This window comes from Bombus vancouverensis, chromosome 13 (assembly GCF_051014615.1).
Source record: "Bombus vancouverensis nearcticus chromosome 13, iyBomVanc1_principal, whole genome shotgun sequence".
NCBI classification, from domain to species: domain Eukaryota; kingdom Metazoa; phylum Arthropoda; class Insecta; order Hymenoptera; family Apidae; genus Bombus; species Bombus vancouverensis.
The window spans coordinates 11,147,187-11,170,678 of record NC_134923.1 but is presented as its reverse complement, the minus strand read 5'-3'; the positions used below and the strand labels follow the sequence as shown (position 1 = coordinate 11,170,678).

Genomic DNA, 23,492 nt, shown 5'->3' with positions numbered 1-23,492 from the left:
AATCACGTAAAAGATAATTAAAAAATTATTTTCATGCAAAAAATGTCTTAACACGTTCAAAATATAAAAAGTGGTGTGAATAGAATTTTGCTATATTACGTATTAATTACGTTAATATTACTCACTATTTGTTAAAAATACGTACTAAATAAATTGTAGAATACTAAATAAATATTACCAATTATACAGAAAAAGAAAAAAACTGACGCATAAATACGTTTGCTTGTGTTAAAATAAATCAAACGTTACCAAACGTCCATGAAAAGCTTCCAGATTCATCGTCTGTGACATACCCTACTGCTTCGAAGTTTCCCTAGCGATCAAACAATAATCTGCACAAAAAGAGGCCAAATCATAAATGTAAAATAAATATATAAGGACAAATTATTTAAAGATGAAACGATGATTAAGGTTAAATTGCGTTTCGGAAGCTCGTTATACGAGCTACCGGTTACCGGTAATTGTCGGTAAAATGTGACAATCGAAAAGATCAAAAGAAAAAAAGTAATAGATTATAGTAAACTATTGCATAAAACGCGAGCGTTAATTGAACGAAGTTAAGACTAACGTGCGTTTAAACGATGAATAAGTATAAAGGTACGTGTAGTACGTACTGTGGAGTAATACTAAACACGTCTTATTGTTATGATCACAACACTAGAATGGCCATCACGCTGCAGTTTGCTCAGCAATACAAATATATATAGTACGTATGTACGATTTCAGAAAAGTTGTTTCTTTCTATTAAATAAACAAACATATATTCAGTGGTTATCATATTTAATTACCTTCACTGTGTTTTTGTGATTTCTCTAGAAATTAAAATTACCGAATTTACTAATGACGTATCTACAAACTATCAAAAAATATTTATAAAGAAATGACTTTCCACGTGCACATAGACATTAAAATAGTGTATGCGCAAATTATTTCATCTCTTGCAATTTGCAATCAACTGCACGCATCTGATTCGAAAACTTGCGGCTTCAACGCACTTCTTAAAATTCCCTAGAGCACTACCGAAAACTACGTGAGTTGCTGTTATTTGCAGGATGTAAATATGTTTAAACGAATTCTTTATACTACGAATGAATTATTGAGATTACAATAAAAATGTTAATGGAACTAACGAAATATTTTCGTAAACGGATTAGTGAGTCGTTATTGAACGTTTTAAAGGGAATTTAACCTGCTGCAACGTACAGCGCTCTATTGAATAAAGTGACAGTGTCAGTAATGGAGAAAGTGGACGTGATGTGAAAGGCTTCGAAGTTCCTTTGCCGCTTCGTAGATTTTTAGGCCGATACAGAATCATGGAAGAAGTGTTTCAGAACGGGAATTATCAGAGGGAGTCAAACGCAAACATGACTACTATGGAGACACAAAAGGAGGTAAGAAACTCTTCGAATAGTTGACCATTTCAATTCGTCCGCCAAATCAATACGTCGTTCGAAGCTATAATTTTTAAACACGTTCTTATTTGAACGGGTTTCTAGGTATTATGATTATCGTAATATTTGTGCAAAGTTAAATTACTGTGAAATTATATTTGTTTAAGTTAAAGAAGCATTAGATAATTGCACAGAATACGTATGTATATTGCGAAAGAATCGAAGTGACGCGCAGTGATTCTCATGTTTTGTTATTGTTGTTCTAAATTTCTTATTTTTTTTATTGACTTTATTTTCTAGTTTTGCTTTTAATAACTTATATCTATGTTTTGACTATTGTTTAATTTATGCTACATTTTTTTAATATGTCAAATTTTCTAGTACACCTTCGTTGTATAAATTAGCTTTAATCAATTTTTATAAATTTGTGTTACTTAAACGTATAATATGTATAAAATAAATGATACTAGATCGCTTAAAAGAAATTACTTGTATTATTACAGTAGAAAATACAGATTTCTTAATTTATTTGAAGAAGCATCAAAGTAGGTCATGAATTATCCGTTTGAGTACCACTATACTAGTGTTGGCGGTATCTACATACGCGTTTGTGAAAGATATTTAAACCTATGATGTCTTGAATTAGCATGCAACCAATTTAAATTCAGATATTATTGCAAGATATTATTTTATTGAGTAATTAATGATAATAATGCAAATTATAAAATTTTTTACTTTTAATTTTGGAACCTAATAAATATAAAATAGTTCATTTGTTTTCCTTGTATTAATTGAATAGGATTTAATTTTGATACTTAATATTAAAAATAAATTGTGTTATTAATATTTGTTAGTAATTGTTTACATAGGTTTTATTTATTTGTACTTGTCATTTTTCTTTAAATCTACTTTCATAAATTATATAATATAAAAAATAAAACAGTTGTATTTTTTATACCTTAAACTCATTATTTATGTTCTATATTAGGATGTATTGCTTGATCACATGGAAATCTCTATAGTTGAAACCGAAAAGCGTGCAAATGGAGCATTGAATTTAAGAGAGTTTTATACAGTCTACCTCATTGAGACTAAGTAAGTGAACCTATTATTCTTTACTTAATAAAGTTAAAACGGGGATGTTTCAAGCTTGTGTACATTTAATTTTAAATTGTCTCTCTTTGCAAAAGTTACACTTTAACATCTATGAAATATATACATATATATTAAATATTATTGTAGAATTACAGATCCAGGCTTTAAAGGTGCACTCACCAAAATAAGCTCTCTATGGCGTCGATACACAGAATTTGAACTACTCCGAGCTTATTTGGAAATTTCCTATCCATATATTGTACTGCCTCCATTACCAGAAAAAAAAGTTTTATATGCATGGCAAAAGGTTACCACTGATACATTTGATCCAGATTTTGTTGACAGACGAAGAGTTGGTCTTGAGGTATACTATTTATATTTATTCGTTGCTTCTTTATTTGAAAATATGTATTTGATATTTATAACAAATTTATTTCTAAGAATTTCCTATTGAGGGTAGCCTCGCATCCTATATTGTCTCGTGATGAGCATTTCATGGGATTTTTGCAACAAAAGGATGGTTGGAGGGAAAGCATTAAAGAAACAGGTACATTCTGTTAAAGAAGTATCTATCTTATTATCTATTCATATCATTATTTATTTATACATTTATAATGAGTGTTGTAATTATTAATGTTTTATGATAGGTTATTTGCAATTAGTAGAATCAAAATTAAAGGCACTGAGCGTAGCAGTGCGATTAAGGAAACCAGATAAGCGATTTGAAACAATCAAAAACTATGGAATTGAACTTCAGGTATGTTCAGCATTGAGAAAAAGTAAACTTTTATAGTAGTACGTATCCGTTTAATATTTCAGAATAATTTATGTAATGTTCTTCGAGTACGTGCGCGACTTGTAGAAAAACAACACAGTTTGTACAAATTACATGCAAATTATGGTCGTGTATTTAGTGAATGGAGTGCCATAGAAAGAGAAATGGGTGATGGGCTACAGGTATTCAATTTTATATATATTATAAATATTTCTTAACATTTATATCTTTAGAAACATTATAATTACCAATTTTTGTGAGAAATTTCTAAATGATAAAACATAATGGAATTATGCTACAAGTATATATATTGCAAAGCGCACTGCATTACAGCACCTGTTTTCTTAGAAATCGGGTCACTACTTGGATTCATTAGCAGCTACAATAGATACAACCCTCGAAGAAGAGGAACTAATAGCAGATCAGTTGAAAGAATGGTTGTTTGGTGCTTCTGCGCTACAAGCAGTTGTTAAACGAAGAGAAGCTTTACAGTTAACCAAAGATGAAGCTCATGATGCTCTAACCACAGCGTTTGAACAAAAAGAAAAAATTATACAAGGTTTTAAATTATACTAAGTACTATTACCATTCAATTTACAAATATGGGAATTTTTGGAGCTAATGCAGTTTATTATTGCAGGTAAATCTGGTTTAATGTCAAGATTATTTGTATCTGTGGATACAGAAGAAGTTCGCGAATTAAAAATGCTACAGTTAGAACAAAGGATTGCACAACACGAAGAAGCGGTCAAGCGGGTGGATGAAGATTTAAAGTAATATATTTTAATCAAATATTTTACACATACTTATAGCATGTAAAAAGTATACTATGAAACTATGTATAATACATTTCTCTATATTTTACATGTAATGTTTTTAGGTCTTTCTCTATTAAAGCAATGATGGACATTGAAAGATTTCAACACCAAAAGGTGGTAGATTTAAAAGAAATTTTGGCAGCTTACTGCATTTTACAATTTAAACTTGCTAGAAAGGTAACATTTTTGCACATTATTATTTAACTAATTTACTACCCATCTTTGTACAGATGAATCAATGTTTCTATAAATGATTACAGGGATTGCAAGCTTGGCAGCATATCAAGGGTTGTCTGGAAAGTATGCCATAAAAATCTTTTCTTATTGAAACTGACAAAGAACAATAATTGTTCCACATCTTTCGTGCGATATACATTCCTATAATTGTAAGCTCACTCATACTGTACGCTTATTATTACATCAATGTACAAGATTGTTTTTATTATTTAATGTTAGATTAGATAATATTATATATACATATATATTATATATACACACAATTCATGTTGGATATATACATAGTTATGTGAAACATTATTTAATATTTATATGTATTTAGTATGTTCTTGTTGTACGTGTAAGATACAATTAAGCAATTATGTGAATGTTTAGGCAGTACTTAAGGGTTGTCATAAGTAAAGATCTGTGTGATTTATATATAATATAAATCACCAAGTGAAATCCCTAGAATGTTAGTTATGAAAGTTGGAAAAATCGTTGCTGTAACTTTTTATACACTGTCTTATATCTGCTCAATAGGCTTGAATTTCATTGACGTCGATTAAATCCCGTATTGTATCTCATTTATCGATACGATTGTTGCATTTATTTTTCGTAATACTTAGGAGCCTTAATCTCATTGATAAATGATACAAATTTAAGATTTGAAATACTATTTTCTACGTCTGAATAACTATGTTTTCTACGTATATACCTGGTTCGGTATATTATAGTACGGTAGTTTAAATTGTATATTAATTTTTCTCTTCTTCTGTTTTTCAGTTTTCAATAGAATTTATTTAGGTCATACATTTTGCAACGTACTCTGCATCTACAATCAATGGATGTCTATTATACCAATGTTAAAGTTTTATAGTAATTCCTCTATAACAATAACAATTTTCTTGATTTCTTGTCTTACTCGATAAAGAAAACAATTTTTTCTTGATTTAGCTTCCTAAATTTTATTTCAATTAGGTGTAATCAATATGTTTAAAGGTACATCACACAACATATGTACGTTATACGTATGTTTGCTCACTAATACTCCTTAAAATCAATAATATAATTTAAATAACACTAAATATGATAAATTATATATTTTTTTTCATTAAATATCTAATATATACAATATTTATAACGAATAATTAATGTTGTTTGTAATGAACAATTAGCTTGAACAAAATTTATTGTAATACTTTTGGCAACAATTAATTGTACAAGAAATTCCTAGTAATTTAAATAAAATATATGAGACAACATTATGATCTTTTATTGCTACGAAATATCTTGCTAATGGAAGTATTTATTGTTATCTCTATTATACGTTTTGAATCATTATAAAATCAAGTTGTTTCGAGATATAAAGAGAGAAATTGAAGAAAAGGTTGTGAATTAATTGGAAGACAAATAAGTTAATTGGACAGTTTATTACGTGTGCGCCGGTATAGAAATATTATACAAATTCGAAGACGATTCGAATAGATTACGAAAATGTTAGGTCTACGGTGTTCTCCCTTCCAAAACATGTACATTACGAGAGGAGCGGTGATGGAACGATTCTATACAAACATCTAAACGAATCACCACTAAAACGAACCACTAATTAGCGACAACGAGGTTAGGGTCAGGAGGAAGGGGAAGGTTAGAGGCGATATTTACAATACAATTCAGTGCGTTTCCGTGTTCACATGAAGTTTCGCACACTTTGGTATTAATCGAATGTACATATGTACCTGCGTTTACAATATGATTTGTTACAACATAAATCAGGGGGTAATGCGCTATCGTCAATGTTACTTGCATTTTTTATGTTTTTTTTTTTTAATCCTTTATACATAACTCGGCTATTCGTGTAATCAATATTATGAATTAGCTGCGTCTGACGGTACATCATGATTCAAATTTATATGTAGTGGACACAACTATATTTACAGTGTGACAGTCGTTCACTTCTGTTTCACAACAATGCGGACGAAGGAACAGAGTTGGAAAGTACGATATAACCTGTTTTCTTATTTTGTAATAGATAATACAATAGATATTATTAAAAATAAACTTTGTCATATTTGGAAATTTTTAATTGTTGCAAATAGCGTCAACGACAAGTTGTACGAGTTGGAATAAAAATGGCTGATAATCAGTAAATCATGTAGGTAAGTGTATAGATACATATTTCTTGCAACCGATAAAATACATTTTATTTGAATGAATGTTTGTCACCGATAGTCTTAGAAGTTCTTTCAAGTATGATTTAGGTAATTAAAAAGTTGTACACAATAAATAAGGTATTATGTAATAAATTTTAAAGTAACTTGCTTTTTTGGTATATCGATTTGGTTAGATCGATCGACAAATATTATTTTGTTTGTTACGTAAAATTCGTGATCGAGGAATTTGTAATGGTTCCTCCTAGTCTTTCTGTTGCAGAAATTAATGTTTAATAATTATTCCGTTGCTTAAAATAATTTATGTCGTAAAAAGTGTACCGCAATTCAAAAGAAGAAAGATTATATTACTAGAAGAAAGCTATCAAAGTAAACATTTTATCTATCAGTGTAAATTCTTCCACGTCAATTCTTACTTTTTATATACGGCGGTTTACAAATTTGTCCAACTCTGTTGATGACACTGCTTCGTCCTTTTCTTTTCGTTTTCGTCTTTCTATCGTGATAAAAGCATTCTTTGGTCGTTCGAACTGGCTGAAATGACATTCGGAAAAAAAGCTATCGCGGACAATTGAATCATCATTCCTCAATGAAATTACTGTACTTGGGCGCAGAACAGAGTTTCAGATACACCTTTGACCACTTTTAATCGATTCATTCAATTCCAAAGCATTAATATCTTTCGATGTTAATGCGATACCTTGACCTAAGAAAATGTATTATACTTATTGCACCCCTTCACCCATGAACAATACACTGAAATTGCATAAAGAATAAACAAACGAATTAATCGCCTTTCCAATTTATTAAATAGTTAAATAATCCTATGTACCTAAACGATAATTAATAAATACACTTTTCATATTCATCATGAAATTCGTCGATCACAATTTTATCAATTCAATACAATTTCAGTGCATAAGGGTGAATTTCGTTCAAAGACATCGATACAATGGTAAAATCAACTCGACATACAATCAGTTTGATCGTCTTTTATTGCAATCTCCTTTCGCATGCTTTAGAAATGACAATAATCATGATAAAATTTCTCCTTAATTCGCAATTATTCGATTACTCATTGTCAGTTTCTCGAAGAAATCGATTTTTTACACGGGTGTATTTCATTCGAAAATATTGGCGCAGTATTTCACATACTTTGTTCGCCTGTTCCGTTAAATATCATTACCGTTCCGTAACAAACGAGCAATTATTCCAGTCGACAAATCCGCTCGTCGATATCGTTCGTGAATCATTATACATATCCTACCTGAGATTTCTCGCGAACGAATGCGTTCATTACGTATCGAATTTTTCTCGTTCACGACACAAATGTCTAATTACGAAATATCGAGCACGAAACTACGATCGGATAAAATAATACATACTTACGTCAAATAATGATTAAGTTTATTTATTCGCTCTAAAAATTAATCAGAGTTCTTCGGATACGTATTTCTTTTTTTACAGATCGATTTTCGATTGTTTCTGTCGACACAACAATAGCAATTTAAATAACTGTTCTCTCGTTCCGCTGTTTTAAGCTCGTGTTTCTGCAAATCATATCGTTCCTGTAATTTGCTTGTTTCTATCGAAAACGACAATATCTCTTAACCCTTACGCGTGGAAATTCAAATTTGTCTTTTAATCGATCGACGGTAATTTCGAAAAACAATCGATAATAGTAATAATAATAATAATAATAATAGTAATAGTAATACTAATCAAACGCAACATTTCTTTCGAATTCTTCTAATTCAAAACTTTCCACGCAACGTGACAGTCGCGTGGTCGATCAATAATTTTAACGTTAGCCTTATCGAAGGATTCAGTTAATCTATGGCTAGGTTACCCTGGCACGTCGTTAAACCGAATTTTTACACCAATTCGTCTCACAAGGGATGATTTTCTCTCGATTAAACAACGTTTCACACGCGTTATTCTCCGATTATAAAATTAAGCGCGAAAGGGTCAGGTTTCCTTGCACAAAAAGCCGCAATTTAATAACGCAAATTTCGTTTCGTTTCCAGCCATCCGTAATCGTCCTATTTGTTCTCGCAGACTACGATTCTCTTCAAGCACTTATTGAAAGAAGACCACGAAGAAAGCGGACACTTTCGTTCTGGCCACACTGCACAACACTATGGACTTCCTGTATCGTGATGAAGAGAGTCACTGTCACTTTCGAGGTAAGTTACATAGCTATCCGTGCTATCAGGGTGTTGCCCCATGTCTGGGCCGCCGCTACTGGGATGGTGTGGGCCGGGGGGTGGCAAAGAACCACCACCCCCGCCGCCTCCGCCATCGTTCATCGGTCCACCAAGCATGCCTGGCGGTGGTAATTGTGGTGGTCCGCTGTGAAGATCGTAACCATGCATCTGAAATGAATTATATTAATCGCCTATGGATATATCGCATCGTGCAACACGTTACTGCACATGTTCGCTTCGATATAGGAATATGCCATTCGTTCCTAAACGCTATCGACGTTCGTAGACGATACCAGATCGATACCAGATACTTTTTCTTTATTTGAAATATGTCTACGATAATTACCTGCGACACCAGATGATGAAAAGAAGGAGTATTAGGATCCAACCTCTCCAAATCGGTGTGTAAGGCGAAGTCCGAAAGGGCTTTCCACGGTGGTTGATAAGCTTGAACTTCTAACGGTGTCATGCCTATAGAACTCTCGTGTCTTACGGGACTGCTAGCCACCATAGGAATTCCGTGCATCCCACCGAAGCCTAATTTACGGCCATCCTGAAATATAGAACACCTTCGTTCGTTAAATCGTGGCTTGAAGTACGACAACGAATAGAAACGATACATCGTGGATCGGCGCGCTTTAAACATTTGTCTTTATCGAAAGCGATAATAGCGAAATGGGAAAACTCGAATGCCAACCTTTTCCTGCATCTGTTGTTTCATGGCGATCGTCTTCTTCTTATCCTTGCACCGTTTGTTCTGGAACCATACCCTTATCACGCGTGGACTCAGCCCCGTCATCTCCACCAATTGTTCCTTCATCAACGCGTCCGGCCGCGGATTCGCGGCGTAGCAAGTTCTAAGTGTGTGTAGTTGCTTTTCGTTTAGAACAGTGCGAACTCTGGTTGGTTTGCCGTCAGAACCGCCGCCGCTTTTATGGCCGCCCGATCCTCGAGTACCACCCACGCCAGCTTTGTGCGACCCGCTTTCAGACCCGGAATCTACGAACAAATCAACGTCACGATTACTCACCTCGATTTTTCCGGCCTCTATTTTTCTACCGCAGTTTCGCTTAGTTTTTTCCTTCTCTCTCGCTTTCGTCACTGTACCAAGCACAATTTTCGACATTTTTATCGTAATTTTTATATATATATATACCTACTTTCGTATCGTTTAGATAAATACATTTTTCTATCGTAAGCGTGGTGGTCGTTACGAATAAATCGAATCGCGTTCACGTATCGTTGGTAGATCGAATCGAGGCGTAAAAAGTTTCTTCGATAGTCGAATAAAATACCAAGAGGCAGATAACGAGAGAAATAATTCAAGAAGTGGAAGGAAAGGCCGAAACGAACGGCGATTCCGTTGTTTGCTTCCACTGGCTATTGCACGAACCGATTCGCCGGTTGTTTGGAAAAAAGCCAACTCTCGGGGAAGAGTAGCTCGACTAAATCAGGAGAATGCAGAGTAGAATGTCCAGCTGCGACTATCGTCCTAACCGGTCCTGCAAAACGTTCTTCGCCAGCTAATGGGAGATCCGGATAGTGGTACAGCATGGCGGATGGAGAACGCTGAGACGAATGCCTGTTGACTATCCGAGAGGCCAGAGACAATATTGTCGATGAGCAAACTTTGGCGACGATTCCGTGATCGGTACCAGGTCCGACAAGGAAGATCGGAAAGGTCTTCGGCAACGTTTTCGCAAGATCGACTGCGATCGAGAAAAGTTTCGAGCGTCGACGCTGTTTGGATTACGGCAGTTTACATGAAACTGTGCTTCGATTTGCAGAAAATTTTAGAAGAATCGTATGCGAATCGAGAGTGTCCGCTGCAGAACGATTTCGTCCAAATACTTTCGACATATCGAAAGAATTATCGGAAAGAAAAGGAGATACCGATTCGTATAATCGACATTGTCTTTGTTGGAAGCTGTTAAAAAATAATTCACTGAGAACGAGGAAAAACCGAGCTCTCGCAACTCGTACACGCACAGCCCAAGATCTCGTTCTACCCTTAAACTAATGTTCTATGCAGTGAAAATTCATCAACACCCCATATCCATGTACTACATGCTTTATCTCGTTCATTATCATCGGACGAGCAAATAGAAATTGTCCGATATTTATGTCGAACCTCTTCGCAAACCGACGAAGGATACTAAAAGGAAAAGGAGGAGCTTTCGATTTTTCAGGCTCAGCTCCCTTGTTAGTCTCATCGATCAGTAAACGACTCCTTCGCAGCGACTTCACCAGAAAGAAAAAGAAAAAGAAAGAAACAGAAGAAGAAGAAGAAGAAGAAGAAGAAGAAGCAGCACGAACCTTTCGGACACTTTTTAGCCGACCAAACAGCGAAACCCATATGTAAACGGCTGGACGAGGGACGAACGTTGAATTTCATTAACTCCCAATTAACGAGCAATAAGTAACTCGTGCCGCGATAAGGATCCAGTTTCCTTGGCGGTGTCCTTCGAAAGGATTTGGTAGCCGCACGAAAGCGAATTTCGAATGTTTGCGGACGGTAAGACGAAAAGGCAACCGAGCAAACGAAATCCTGCGTCTATTTTTGCGTCCTAACCAAATAAGCGGTCACAAAGGCAGAACCGCGTTTCCGAAAGAATGAGTGAGAGAGAGAGAGAGAGAGAGAGAGAGAGAAGTCGAAATGATTGGAGAGTAGTAGGTACTCGTGGACGAGAAAACGCTGGAAGAAATCGGCGGCAAGAATGAAACTGATTATAATTAACGACCACTTTGCGGCATTTATTATAGTTTGCTAATCGCGAACGGTTCAAAGGGTAATGGCGGTGTTCACGGCGTTGCTTGTTTAATGCGAGAATTTACTGTCCGAATATGCCACGAAGAAGGAGAAATTTCTTGCTCGTGTCGAAAAGAAGATTGGTCGGTTCTTGGCTAATTCTTAACTCGTCAGAAATATATAATAGATAACCAGAATATTTTACGTTATACTTTGTAGAAAACGTTTATGTCTGTTAATTAATTCGAAGCTTCGATCATCGATGAAAGGATAAAACCCAACTGAGAAAAATAGTAATCCGCGTTTCTTTCGAAGGCGTAAAATCGTAACGATAAACGAGCAACGATATCCAACGGCGGTGTACGTGAATTCGTAGATGGTCCGTCCATTAAAACTAAGGAAAAAGGAAGCGCGACTCCCGGACGGAGGTTGGGGAAAAAAGTTGAATAAACGTCCATAAATAAAAAGAAGAAATGAAGGAGATCGTGCGTAGTTATGTGCCACGGTAGTTGGCAGAGAGGTGCTACATTTGACACCTCGGTTCCCCTGTAAAGAGTTGTCAAACCACTGCCGTCGCCGGTGCGTGGCCCGTGGGCTTCGTGCATCGGGAAAAGACGGTTTAGGCGCAACCATTTCCATAAGGAAGCCAAGTGACAAACATCATGGAAAATACGCGGCTCGCGCCGCTCCTCCATGAAATTGTTTACGCGAGAATTAGAAGTGAACGTTTCAGCTACGCCCTGTGTCCCGTACTACGCAATTTTCAATTATCACCGATTAACCAGCTTCGTACCACGTCGTTAGAATCCTCGTCCAAATATAATTTATCGTCGCTACGTGTAAATAATGAATTAGTAATAGTAGACGCGGCCATGTATAAATAATAAGCCATCGCCACTTCTGACGTTTCTCTATGTGACTGTCGCAAATCTTCGGATTTTTCTCCATGAATTTCTTCACGAATTTGCTAACCGTTTAGAAACGACATCGAAAGGAGAACGATCTGTTAGATTCGGAGATACAACCCTTTTTCCAAACATCCGCTAGCCGTAACTAACAGTTTTGACAATTTTCACGCCGTCAGATACCTTCATCCAGCCTATCCGTCTATCGCTAAATCGGCTAGTCGCCTTTAGATTCTGTTACATCTCGTTAAACTATATTTGTGAATTCGTGGACGTTGCACGAAATAAACAGCGTCGATATAATTAAGTTACTATCTGCTCGCGAGCCTTATTAGATATTTTAATCCAACCGATCTCCAGACAGTGTGTGCTCGTATATTAGGACTAGCTGGAGGAACGCTAATCCCGTGTAATCCGGCCGCGTAGGAGGGAAGTGGTCAAGCCTTTCGGGTCTTAAAGGCTTCAATTATCAACACCTAATTATGACCGGTGATCCTAATACAACAGCGTTGCATCGGAAGGGCCCTTTGAGCTTCCCCTCGAGCCAAGTCCCTTTTGCAAATTTGCTCTTTGTGCCCTGGTAGCCCGTGTCCAGACAATGTAATCCGCAAATAGGTTACGCTCATTTGTCGACGCGATAAAAGTCACGGTACCGTTATCCCGTCAAATTGTCGTTTGCCGAACTTTGTCATCGGGTTAATCCTTTAGGTTGCTAATAATGGTAATACGAATGTGTTTAATGTTATCGTTTATAATTAGTATTAACACTTTGCTGTACGCATAAATTTACTCCCAAAGTTAACCAGTCACTGGCCTTTTTCTTTTTTTGCTAAAAATTTCATCTTTCTAAAGTTTACGCGAAGGGTCGGTTTGCCGCGTGACATCAACGTGGTGTTACAAAATATCAAGACATCGATATTTGGCCTGCACTCGACAACGCGTTGGTGGCCATCGCAAGCTTGAAAGCGTTAACATCAGTGAAATTGTAGTTTACAGATTCCCAATCTTTCGCTCTTGTTACAAAGTTAGTAGCATCTTTAACATCGTAGGATGATTATTCGCACAATCGCACGAATTATTATTAATAATTTCGAAGATTACAGTACCGATTCCTCCTAATCGCGATCAAGTATCGCTCGTTGTATGTGCTTGGTGCGAAAATAATTTCATCGTACGTGCATTGCTGTCGCGTAGATCGAAAACGACGAAAGAGGCAGAAGTTTCTTTACCTGATATCGAGCCATCGTTCGGGTGCAAATGATGATTATTATTCATAAGGGACGCGTTGTTGTTGTTCTCGCTTCCAGGAACACCACCAGGCCCCGAGCAGAGTTTCCCACCCTCGAGAACGTCGTGATCGTGTCGACAAAAGAGGCCATCCTGTCTCAAGGCAAATTCATCGCCAGGAACTAGCTGCCTCATGCAGGCTGAACATCGGAAGCACTTTATATGATAAATTTTGCTTCTTGCCCTCATTACGTAGTCGTCTTTGCTGAAGCACTCGCTGCACTTGTCGCACTTTGTTCCGAACAATCTGAAACGAATTCTCTGTGTTAACGATTCTTTCGCAATTTCATTTCCGATCGCGTTTCTCTCGTAGTTTCTCGGTATAGGCTTTGATATTAGCTACACGTCTGGCTAAAATATTACCGAAAACATGTACAAAATCGATAACGAATTAACGACAGCTGTGGAAAGCCCGCGACGTGTCAGTTGTAGGAGAAAGTAAGTTGCCCTAGGTAATTATTTTTCTTTCGGCTGTTGGGTGTTAGTGACGAGAATCAGTAATAAGGAACACGTTACGATAGAGCGAATAATTATCGGTATGAAAGTAACGGAAAAACAGGTATACAAATTGGTGTTAAGAGATGGAGGATTTTAAAAACCGGATTAAACCTGATGTAACAATAGATCGCAGGATTTATCCTAACTCGCGCCAAACATCTGAAATCCCACTAATTCCGCTAAATATAAAAATTGAAATTATCACCTTTTTTTTTTTTTAGGTAAATTTACCGGTAAATTTATTTATTGTCTCCATTTGCATCGACTTCTACGTATAATTCCGCGAAATTTTACTCGGCTGCCGGATCGAGCAGTTAATTATCGGTTTTCAAGCTAATTGTGCTTGCCTGCAGCACTTCGTTCGGAGAAACCGAACGAACTAAATTGCATTCATTAGCGGTGCTTTCTAAATTGTCGAATTTTATTAATAAAAAGTTTCATGCGATAGATAATTCCATCCTGATGCTACGTGGTTGGTTAATTATCAGTTGTTCCAGTAATTATATCAGCAAGTTTCGTTCATAATTTACTCGTCATTGATAATATCGCAGCGGTGATTTTTGCGTAGAACGTAAAATCGTAGAAAATCGTTTTAGCGAAAAATTAATTGCGATTATTTCGTGAAAGATCGATAACGCGAACGCGTGCTCCGTCGATACTGTGTTACAACGTGGTTGTAACATCGAAACAGATTGAATCACGGCAAAACTTTTTTAACGTGTAATTTTAAGCTGTGTTACTTTCCATCCGTCGACAACCAAATTTACTCAAGGACGTGTGCGTGGAAGAACACCCAGAAGGAAACGTTTTACCCCACGGTTGTTTCGACTTTTCGTACGAGGCGACAGAAACAACAAACAGGCGTCATCGGTGTCGCTCAGCCCTGGCAAATCCGCGTCGACCGGATATGCCAGTCTTCTTCTTCGTTTCGGACGCTTTTCGACGTTCGATGGATCAATGCAAATAAACCGCCTGTCCCCGTGCCAGAAAAATATTTGCTACATGTTCGCGTCTTCGCGGGGGGAATTCGTGTCGATCGATGCTGCGAGTTTTAAAAACTTCTGTCTTTCTTCTCGCCATTCGTTTCGAATTGCATTGAAAACGGCATATCGTTTCATCCGATTTCCAGCATCGATTCGAACGCGCTCTCGCTTCGAGTTACATCCCTCGCTCGCGCCTTCTTCCACTTTCCCGAGTTTCGAAACTTCGATACGTTTTAACTTTCCGCTGTAATAAATAAATCAAAGAGTTGCAAAAGTATCGTTCGGCGAAACGAACTTTAAAAACAAAAATAGGGTGAACCGAGATTCGAACGATCGGCAAGCGTCACGCGACGAGTGGAATAAGGACACATTTAGCTACTGTACGCTCTTACGTTGAAATCAGAAATTACATTGTATACATTTTTAGCGTAACTTGGAATCGAGAGTTTCGTGGTGAAACGAAATACTACGTTGAATCGCGTAAATTCGAGGCAACCACGTGTGAACCACGCTTTTTGTTGCGGATGCATTTCCTCGCGTGCAGACCGTAGTTTCTACTTCGTGTATGTTAGATAAAAATACTCCGGAGAAAAACGTCTTGTCAGTTCTTATTTTCCTCTTTTCTTTCTTTTTTTTTCTTCTTCTTCTTTTCGCTCGTCCTGTTGCATCGTTTTTTTTCTATTTTTATTTCTCCCCGATCTCGGTGTTGGCGAACGCGCATCGGAAAGAGCGAATGGCCACGAGCGAGTGCAGTGCGAGAGAATGCCATCGGTTTCCAAGTTCCTCTATCTCATTTTAGTCGAAAATAACGCACTCTTAATCGTGCAAATTTTGTTCGACTGTCCAGTTACGCGAAATTCTCCGAACAGCTTAGAGTTACAAAAAGAAATAATACCGGCGGTTAGAAGGTTTATCGTATGGAAAAAAACAGGTAATATTTGTCGATGATTACGGAAAGACGAGCGGAAAATGAAAAGAAGCAAATTGGCGTGTCAAAGATATAACCAACGATGTAATCGAGGCAACGTCTTACCTGACATAATCGCGTTTACAATAAGTTTTCCCATCTCGTACGAAGCAAGTGCAGTGCTCGTCCAAAAATTGCTGACACTCCGCGCATTTTAAACAGGCGGCGTGCCATTCCAGATTTGGTGCAACTCGCAGGATCCATTGGTCGTGAATTCGACCGCCGCATCCCACGCAATGCGAACTTGTGCTCTCTGCAAAACAAATTACTTCCGTTACAAACACATAGCTTCCCTGCAGTGTGCAATTAGGCAACTATCAGGCGTGTATCGAAAGACGCACGACAGCGTACGACTAAAATTTCATAATTGACAAAACGATATTCCAAACGGTTGATTAATTTTTACAAATACTCGAGAGAACAAGTACGGGATGAATCCTCTTGCGCGTTTAAATGGAATTATTCTCGCCAAATAATTTAACGGTAATTAAATATTTACTCAACAGCGTATATAATTACGTAACGTTGTAAAATACCGAGAACGGTCTCGTTTAACGTGGAATTAATTTTGCAGTGAAATTTCTCTCCGCTTGACCTTATTCCCATTTTCGATCATCGAATTAGATTTCATCGAATAAGGTACGTAGGATATCCTTTAGCCGAAGCTTCAAACGCACGAGCACTGACAGTCGCATCGTATTCGTCCAAGTAGTACGTTCGCTTCTTTGCGAAATATTAAATGTAATGGTAAAAGAATACGATCGATCTCGGGTAACAGCAATCGCGTTGTCCATCAATTATATCGATTATACGTCGATTGAACGCATAATTAATGCTCGTTTCGTTTGTTCGCCAACTCGATAATAACAGGCTGTCTATCGGGTATGTAAGCATCAGCGACAAGATCGTTGCTAATAACGACATCAAGTCGTCAAAACACGAAGAAATTTCGAGTAGTCAGTCACAGGATAATCGGATCACACTGTCGATTAAGCGTAACAGCTAGCGTTTATTCTTTTCGAGACTTATTAGCCACGTCTTGCTTACGAAGGAACAGAATTTCAGCGCGATTCGTACATTCTCCTTTATTTCGCGAGAAAATAGTACAGAATCGTATGGGAAAATTATCGCGATTAAAATAGGTTTCTCAAGGTGTCGAATCATCGGAGATTATTATCGATACTACTTCCAGTTGCGAAGCGTGTTTCTGCTTGAGTAGAAAAGCGTGCTTGGCATTGAATCGTTCGTATTGCGTATTTACAAGCACAGCCCACGTGAATACGTTGAAATCTTGTCAATCGTAGAGATATAGAAACGATTCCGTAAACTAAGTAGCATCGTTGAATAGACGCGCCTTCGAACGAAGCGTCCACGGACAACTGGCTTCCTCCGCTTTCGTTGCATTGTCGCGGCACAGAAAACACGTAGGCTGGCGTCGCGTCGTTTCAGCTGCCAATGCAGACACTTGTGCGGCGAAAATTACAGTCATCATCTTTTGTTCCGGCGAGTGAGACGCGCGCAAAAAGCGGGCAAGTCGAGATTTCACCAAAAGGCTATTGATAAGTTTTAACGCGCAGACGGGAACAAAAGAATACGAAGAGAAGCCCATTGTTTGCCAGAGATCTGATTTACCCTCGCGAGTCGCTTGTACAACGGGTGTCACGATAAAAATAAATCTTTCGTGGGAAGGAGACTCGAGATCGTTAAACGTCGTTCATATCGTTTCTTTCGTTCTGAGATTATTGAAATCGTTCATACGTAATTGACATCGAAAATACGTCCTTCGTTAACTTTCTATTCCTGACGAAATTTTTACATCCACTTCTTCCTCGTCTACGAATATTCAGCAAAACGCGTCCTTCTACCTCGATACATTCGAACATCGTAAAAGCTCTCTCTCTCTCTCTCTCTCTCTCTCTCTTTGTCTTTGTATAGATTTGGCTATGCGATTCGAACGAATCGAGTCGGATCGAAAAAGGATGCCAGTGACGATGATGGACAAGGAGGGAGGACGAAAAGGGGAAAAGGATGGGAAAGAACGGGCCGGGCGTAAGTAGACGCGGTGCAACGGTGGCTGGTCCACTGGTGGCGCGCATCTATCTGAAGTTTGTGGCTATATGCCGGGGTGCGTTTGCGCGCTAGGAACGCGAACCGCGAAAGAAATCCTGGCAAGGGTGGGAATCACCGTAGAGGGGAATGGTGAACACAGAAGGACGAACAGGGGACGAAGCTGGGCGGTGCACTTTCAGCTCGGTAGCTCGAAACTCCGCCCAGATCTCCGTGGCTGAAACCATCGAGTCGGCGCGCAGCTTCTTTCCTTTCGACCGCGAAGCCTAACCTAAACGCGAAACGCGTTTCTTACTCTCATTGTGTTGCGTCGCGTCGCGTCGCGTCGCATCGCGTCTCTTGCACTCAACGCGAGAGACGAGACGCGCGATCATCGTGGAATCCAACTTCGATAATAAATTTCGATGCATCATTCCGCGTCAACGCTTTCCGCTCGCCCCGAAATCAGACGCCTGTCGCGATATTCTTCTTGCACGCGACGCACCACGTCGCGCTTTTTATTCGCTTATCTGTTTCTGCGTTCTTGGGACGCTCGCGTCTCATTTATTACGTTTCGATTAACGAACGACTTTCAATTTTCTCGCACACCGATTTTCTATTTTCTGATTTCTTATGGTTGCACGGTTCGCCAAACCGGGGGTGGTTTTTCTGTGAGCAAGTAATTCTTCGATATACAGTATATAGTAATTGGACGATTCGATCGTAACGATGATCGTGATATCGTAATGAACGTATTTTGCGACGAGCTTTCACGATCGACGCTCGATATTTTATTCTGGAAATTGTTAAATCGTCGGAGGATTGCGAACGAAAATGTTGTACGTTACGTGCGGCGCGTAACACGACGGGGAAAAGGACAAGGAAAAGAAATTATTACTTTGTCGTAGATAGAGGAAACAAGGCTATGCGATCGACTAAAAATAACGGTATACACAAATTACAGTTACAGTCAAGTAAGAAATATCGAGCCAAGAGTTGCCAAACTATTAACGCGTCTGCGATACTGTACGACAGTCGTAACTGTCTGTATCACGGATCTTATAACGTCGACTAAATACATCTACAATGGCAATGGAGAAGAATTAACGATTAATTAACGTAATACTAAATCCGTTTATATTCGTTCGTAAAAACAAAACGTTTGCGTTTGACACACGATCTAGAAACTTTTGCACGGTACTGTGCACGATGATACACTGTTCTATATTTTATCTTGCAGTACGATGTCTGAATTATGCTAGAACATTTCAAAGAACTGTCAAAGGAGCCGTAAATATTACGAATGACTACGAATATTATGTAGAAGCGCATTTACGAGGAGTACGACTGAATAATAATCGTCGCGATAAATTAACCGCTAATTAATTCGTGCTTAGCTTACAGACGAACGTGAAAAATTATCACGCGCATAGGCGATGATATACGTAGAATTTATTAGATACAATTACGGTTGTTTTTCGTATCGATTTTAAAATGCAATCGTACGTATAATCGATATATACGGACTTGGAAAAAAGACTTAGTCCAGAAGGTTACTTGTATCGTGGCGATTATGAAATCTCTTCTTGAAACTTGGTACGACGGACTCGACAACTAGGATGCACGATATCGCCTTTCAATCGAAGAATAATAATATTCCAGTGTTCTAGAATATTATCAGATTCCTATACCGTTTCGTTCTCCATATTCTATCCATTGTAGTTGTCCGATACGGTACGACTAGATGCAGCATAGACGATAGTACAGCGTACGTAGGATACAGAAATTTATTTATATTAGAAGATATCCGCAAACGTACAAGCGTAGGTATAGGTTGTTCCTGTTTCGTCGTTGTAAGTCAAATAACATTATTTTTATGAAAGAAGCGACAGCGTTGACAGCAAGTTTATACGAATCTCCTCGCTATTGTCAATACCGTGCCACATGAACTTAACCGTAGGCTGTAATTTACCTTATCGTTTGATAAGTGCAACTACAATGTGCTATCTATCATGCACCGGTGTACACGATAAAAAGCGTACTCGCGGTCTACGATATGACCTCTTTCTCCCAATAGCAGGTTGAAATAGTGACTGAAACCTATCGAATTGATAAACAGAGCCCTTAATGCTCGTACAAAGCTTCGGCAAACGCCGTTTCTTCTTTCTCCAAGTACTTTCTACGACTAGACGCTTATAACGTGACTTTACGCGTGTAACAGTTTGTTGGCGCGCGTGTGGCGGATGTAAAGTGGTCGATGAAAATGCAAAACTGTAATAGAAAAGCGTAAATAGGTGCGATTCCCGATATAGATGTAGCTATAGTTTGCGAACTTACGCCCGAAATGCTGTTTAAGCGGAGTCGCTTCGACGCTTTCCGCGTGTATCTCTGTATTTGAATATAAAGTAAAAAGAAAAAAACAGAGTATAAAAGCAGAGCGATAGAAATACGTTTCTTTATCTATATATATATGTATATACCGAAGCCGAAACTTGTTGCGAAAATCTGTTTCTGTCGGTTGTAACTTCGAGTCGTTCGATATTTCTCGTTTCTATAAAAAGAAGCGAAAGGTCAGAAATCCCATCGAACTTCCTTGTTCAATAAAACAACGTATCCGAACCGTGGTTTTGAAGAGGTGGTTGTGGTTTTGGGAGGAAAAGGAAGAAGACGGAGCGGAGCAACAACGATCATCGTTAAAATCGTGTATACGATTAGAAAGAGGGAGAAAAAATATGGCGAACGATGGCGATACCGCGAGTTTTACGACGAGAACGAGGCGTCTTACTTGGCTTCCGACTTCACGAAATTTTACTCGGAAACCGGTAAAAACACGGAGCCCCTGCGAACGTTTCCCAACCGGTTGGAAAATAAGAAGAACATCCGTACCGTACACGATAGCGCGGATAAACTTACAGATGAGCTTTCTCTCTTTTTGCTCTATCCACGCGCGTACAGCCAGATGTAAATGCGCGCGGTAAAGGGTTGAGATTTACGGCCACCCTGAAACGTTTCGACCGTGTGCGTGGATAAGGATTTAAGAGAGAGAAAAGGAGCGATCCGGCCGTGAAAATATATACGTAAATATACGGTACTACGCGAAACTCTTACGCCAGCTATGTCATTCCCGTTATTACGCCAACTAAATATGTACATATATTTTTTTAAGCAACGTCCAGCGCGTTCTGTTAATTGGACAGGAATCTTTCAGACGTTACTTTCGTCCTACGTTCTACGTTGATTCGAAGATTTATCGCGCGTCTCTCGAACACGTCTTGCAATCTATTCCCATCAATTTTTAATTAACTTTAATCTCGGCACATGCCGAAATTCGAGCGAACGTATCTGCCAACAAATCGAAAAGGCGCATTAAGCCTCGTTAAGTTGGGAAAATCGAACGCAACAGCGCCACGCGAAACGTATAATTATCTTTGTGGTTCGCGAGTCACGATAATCGCACCAAGTACAAAGTAATTTGACAAACGAGCTGACTTCCAGACTCGGCAAAAATCGATCATTTCTACCGGATCTTGGCTTTACAACGGCGTATACACGCATGAGACTCGCGACCACCATGAAGATCCCGAGGAGGCTGCGGATAAGGTCAGGACGCGGAGTCTGGAACAAGCAGGGGCGAGGGGAAGCGGGAAGAGGACAGGAGTCGCGGAGGTAGAGGCAAGGGCAAGTTCGGTCAGGATCAAAGAGATTCGAAAGAGAAGAGAGTGTCGGCGGCGTCCCATTAGCTCCCAGAGACGACAAGCAGCTCGTATCTTCGAGAACTGGCCGTGCACCGATACACCGATGCACCGAACGCTGCAGCGACGTGTTTCTCTCTCTCTCTCTCTCTTTCTCTTTCTCTCTCCTTCTCTTCTGTCTCTTATAAATATGTTCGAATTTACGATGCTTCTTGCGATGACGAATTTACTATAATGTCTGCTATTTACTCGTTACGTTAATGTTCCACGCGAGTGACGGATGCGGCGAATTTTCTTTTCACAGATTTTTTGTATTTTTCCTCGTCGATATGTAATTGCTTCGTTTGCAACGTGAATTCCGTTGCATGTCGATCAGCTTTATTAGAATTTGTAAATGGTACGATAAAGTCTCAGATAGACGTTTCATGTACACGTACACGTAAAAACCTGATAGGAAAAACGTCTAGTAACGAAAATAATAGAACGTCGTTTATGATTCTCAACTGCTTGCAAAGCGACTTGGCCCCAAGTTTGTTCGAGGATCGTAGAAACGCTCGTTACCGTAAAGTTAACGATCAATGAACGATTTGGCCATTTCGAAGATCGTTTTGCTTCACGTCGTTGTTCGTCGTTGATATCGCGAAGAATTCGAAATACGTACAACGAAATCGGCTAATTACGCGCAATCGCACGGTGTCGTGGCGGATGATCGGAAAATCGATAATCGAAAGCGACGAAACGTCGTGTCATCCGAGGTTTAACGACAAAACACGCGGCACGTATTGCTCAATATACGCACTGCCGCGGTTGTGGTAAGACTTTAAATTCAAATCGAACGATCTCTGCGATGTTTCAGCAAACTCAACCAGTAAGACGGAAACTTTTGGCGTGTTTTCCAAGTCTTATCGACCAACTCGTTAAGAAAGTAAATAAAGAGCTTGTCAATTAAGTGCTGCAAAGCGCAGCACCGAAACTCGTCTATGGGAAAACTAATATCGTATTTCGAACAAGTTTATAACGTATGCGATGATAACGAATGCTTAATCGAATCTAGCAGACCCGGGTCGAGTCTGCCCGTAAAATATTCTTCCCCTCAATTTCTTATTTAGATCTCGACTCGAGAGAAATCGAACTGTGCTACAAATATCATAACACGCATAATGCGTATCGATGCAATGCAAATCGTGGTGACATGTTTATAAGATATAATAATGTCTCTCTCTCTCTCTCTCTCTCTCTCTCTTCTCTCTCATTCCCTGATTTTCTAGCTATTTTAACACAGTCGCCTATACTTCCAGATAGGAAATTGTACTTTTACGTTTCTAAATTATTTTTAAATTATCCATATTCGAAAGTGTATCTTCCCTCGGCGTTACGAAACCACAATGTAGGTATTATAAATCAAAGCGGATTGATTGGCGGCAAAATGGGTTCTGCGAGACGAAAGAAAAATAATAACGATAAGCGGGATAGGACGGAGAAGGAAAAAAGGACAAAGACGAGAGAAGCTGGGATTTTAGAGTAGCTTGCTACTGGTAGAATGTGGGTGGCGAATCATCGTCAGCTTTAAGGTCACGCACGGCTACCTCGTATATTTCTGTTTACCTCGTTCATCTTGCTATTACAATTATTTCAACGATAACATCCCCTCTGTTCAAAAGTAATTCTTGTTCCTTATTTTTTAAAAGTCAT

At 38.5% G+C, this 23,492-nt stretch overlaps 2 protein-coding genes across 3 annotated transcripts in view; one reads left to right on the top strand and one right to left on the bottom strand.

Moving 5' to 3' along the window:
* Window positions 1–984: 984 nt before the first annotated feature.
* Window positions 985–5,558, top strand: LOC117163672 (sorting nexin-4). 2 transcript variants are annotated; one of them, XR_013059929.1, is made up of 11 exons: window positions 985–1,391; window positions 2,380–2,486; window positions 2,634–2,850; window positions 2,928–3,033; window positions 3,134–3,243; window positions 3,306–3,443; window positions 3,610–3,820; window positions 3,902–4,034; window positions 4,142–4,256; window positions 4,340–4,465; window positions 5,082–5,558. XR_013059929.1 is itself a non-coding variant. In XM_033346188.2 (10 exons), exons 1-10 carry the CDS (start codon window positions 1,314–1,316, stop codon window positions 4,388–4,390), a joined length of 1,266 nt encoding a protein of 421 aa, XP_033202079.1. In that variant the 5' UTR covers window positions 987–1,313; the 3' UTR covers window positions 4,391–4,882. The 2 variants fall into 2 exon arrangements, 1 of the variants encoding a protein (XP_033202079.1); XM_033346188.2 differs by lacking the exon at window positions 5,082–5,558 and having other exon boundaries at window positions 987–1,391; window positions 4,340–4,882.
* Window positions 5,559–6,824: 1,266 nt separating this feature from the next.
* tup (LIM1_Isl and LIM2_Isl domain-containing protein tup) overlaps window positions 6,825–23,492 on the bottom strand; it is a 35,102-nt gene continuing 18,434 nt past the window's right edge. The window contains exons 2-6 of the mRNA XM_033346177.2: window positions 16,129–16,315; window positions 13,557–13,861; window positions 9,371–9,672; window positions 9,020–9,226; window positions 6,825–8,841 (exon numbers count right to left, since the gene is read on the bottom strand). Coding sequence (XP_033202068.1) covers window positions 8,605–8,841; window positions 9,020–9,226; window positions 9,371–9,672; window positions 13,557–13,861; window positions 16,129–16,315 — 1,238 coding nt within the window. The 3' untranslated portion in view covers window positions 6,825–8,604. The remainder of the gene's footprint in view (window positions 8,842–9,019; window positions 9,227–9,370; window positions 9,673–13,556; window positions 13,862–16,128; window positions 16,316–23,492) is intronic.

Bases quoted from the DNA above. Each gene is read 5' to 3' on its own strand.
- LOC117163672 (XM_033346188.2), top strand. From the start codon at position 1,314: ATGGAAGAAGTGTTTCAGAACGGGAATTATCAGAGGGAGTCAAACGCA. The intron at 2,851-2,927 runs GTATACTATTTA...TTTATTTCTAAG, and splicing joins GACGAAGAGTTGGTCTTGAG to AATTTCCTATTGAGGGTAGC. The intron at 3,821-3,901 runs GTTTTAAATTAT...TTATTATTGCAG, and splicing joins AAAAGAAAAAATTATACAAG to GTAAATCTGGTTTAATGTCA.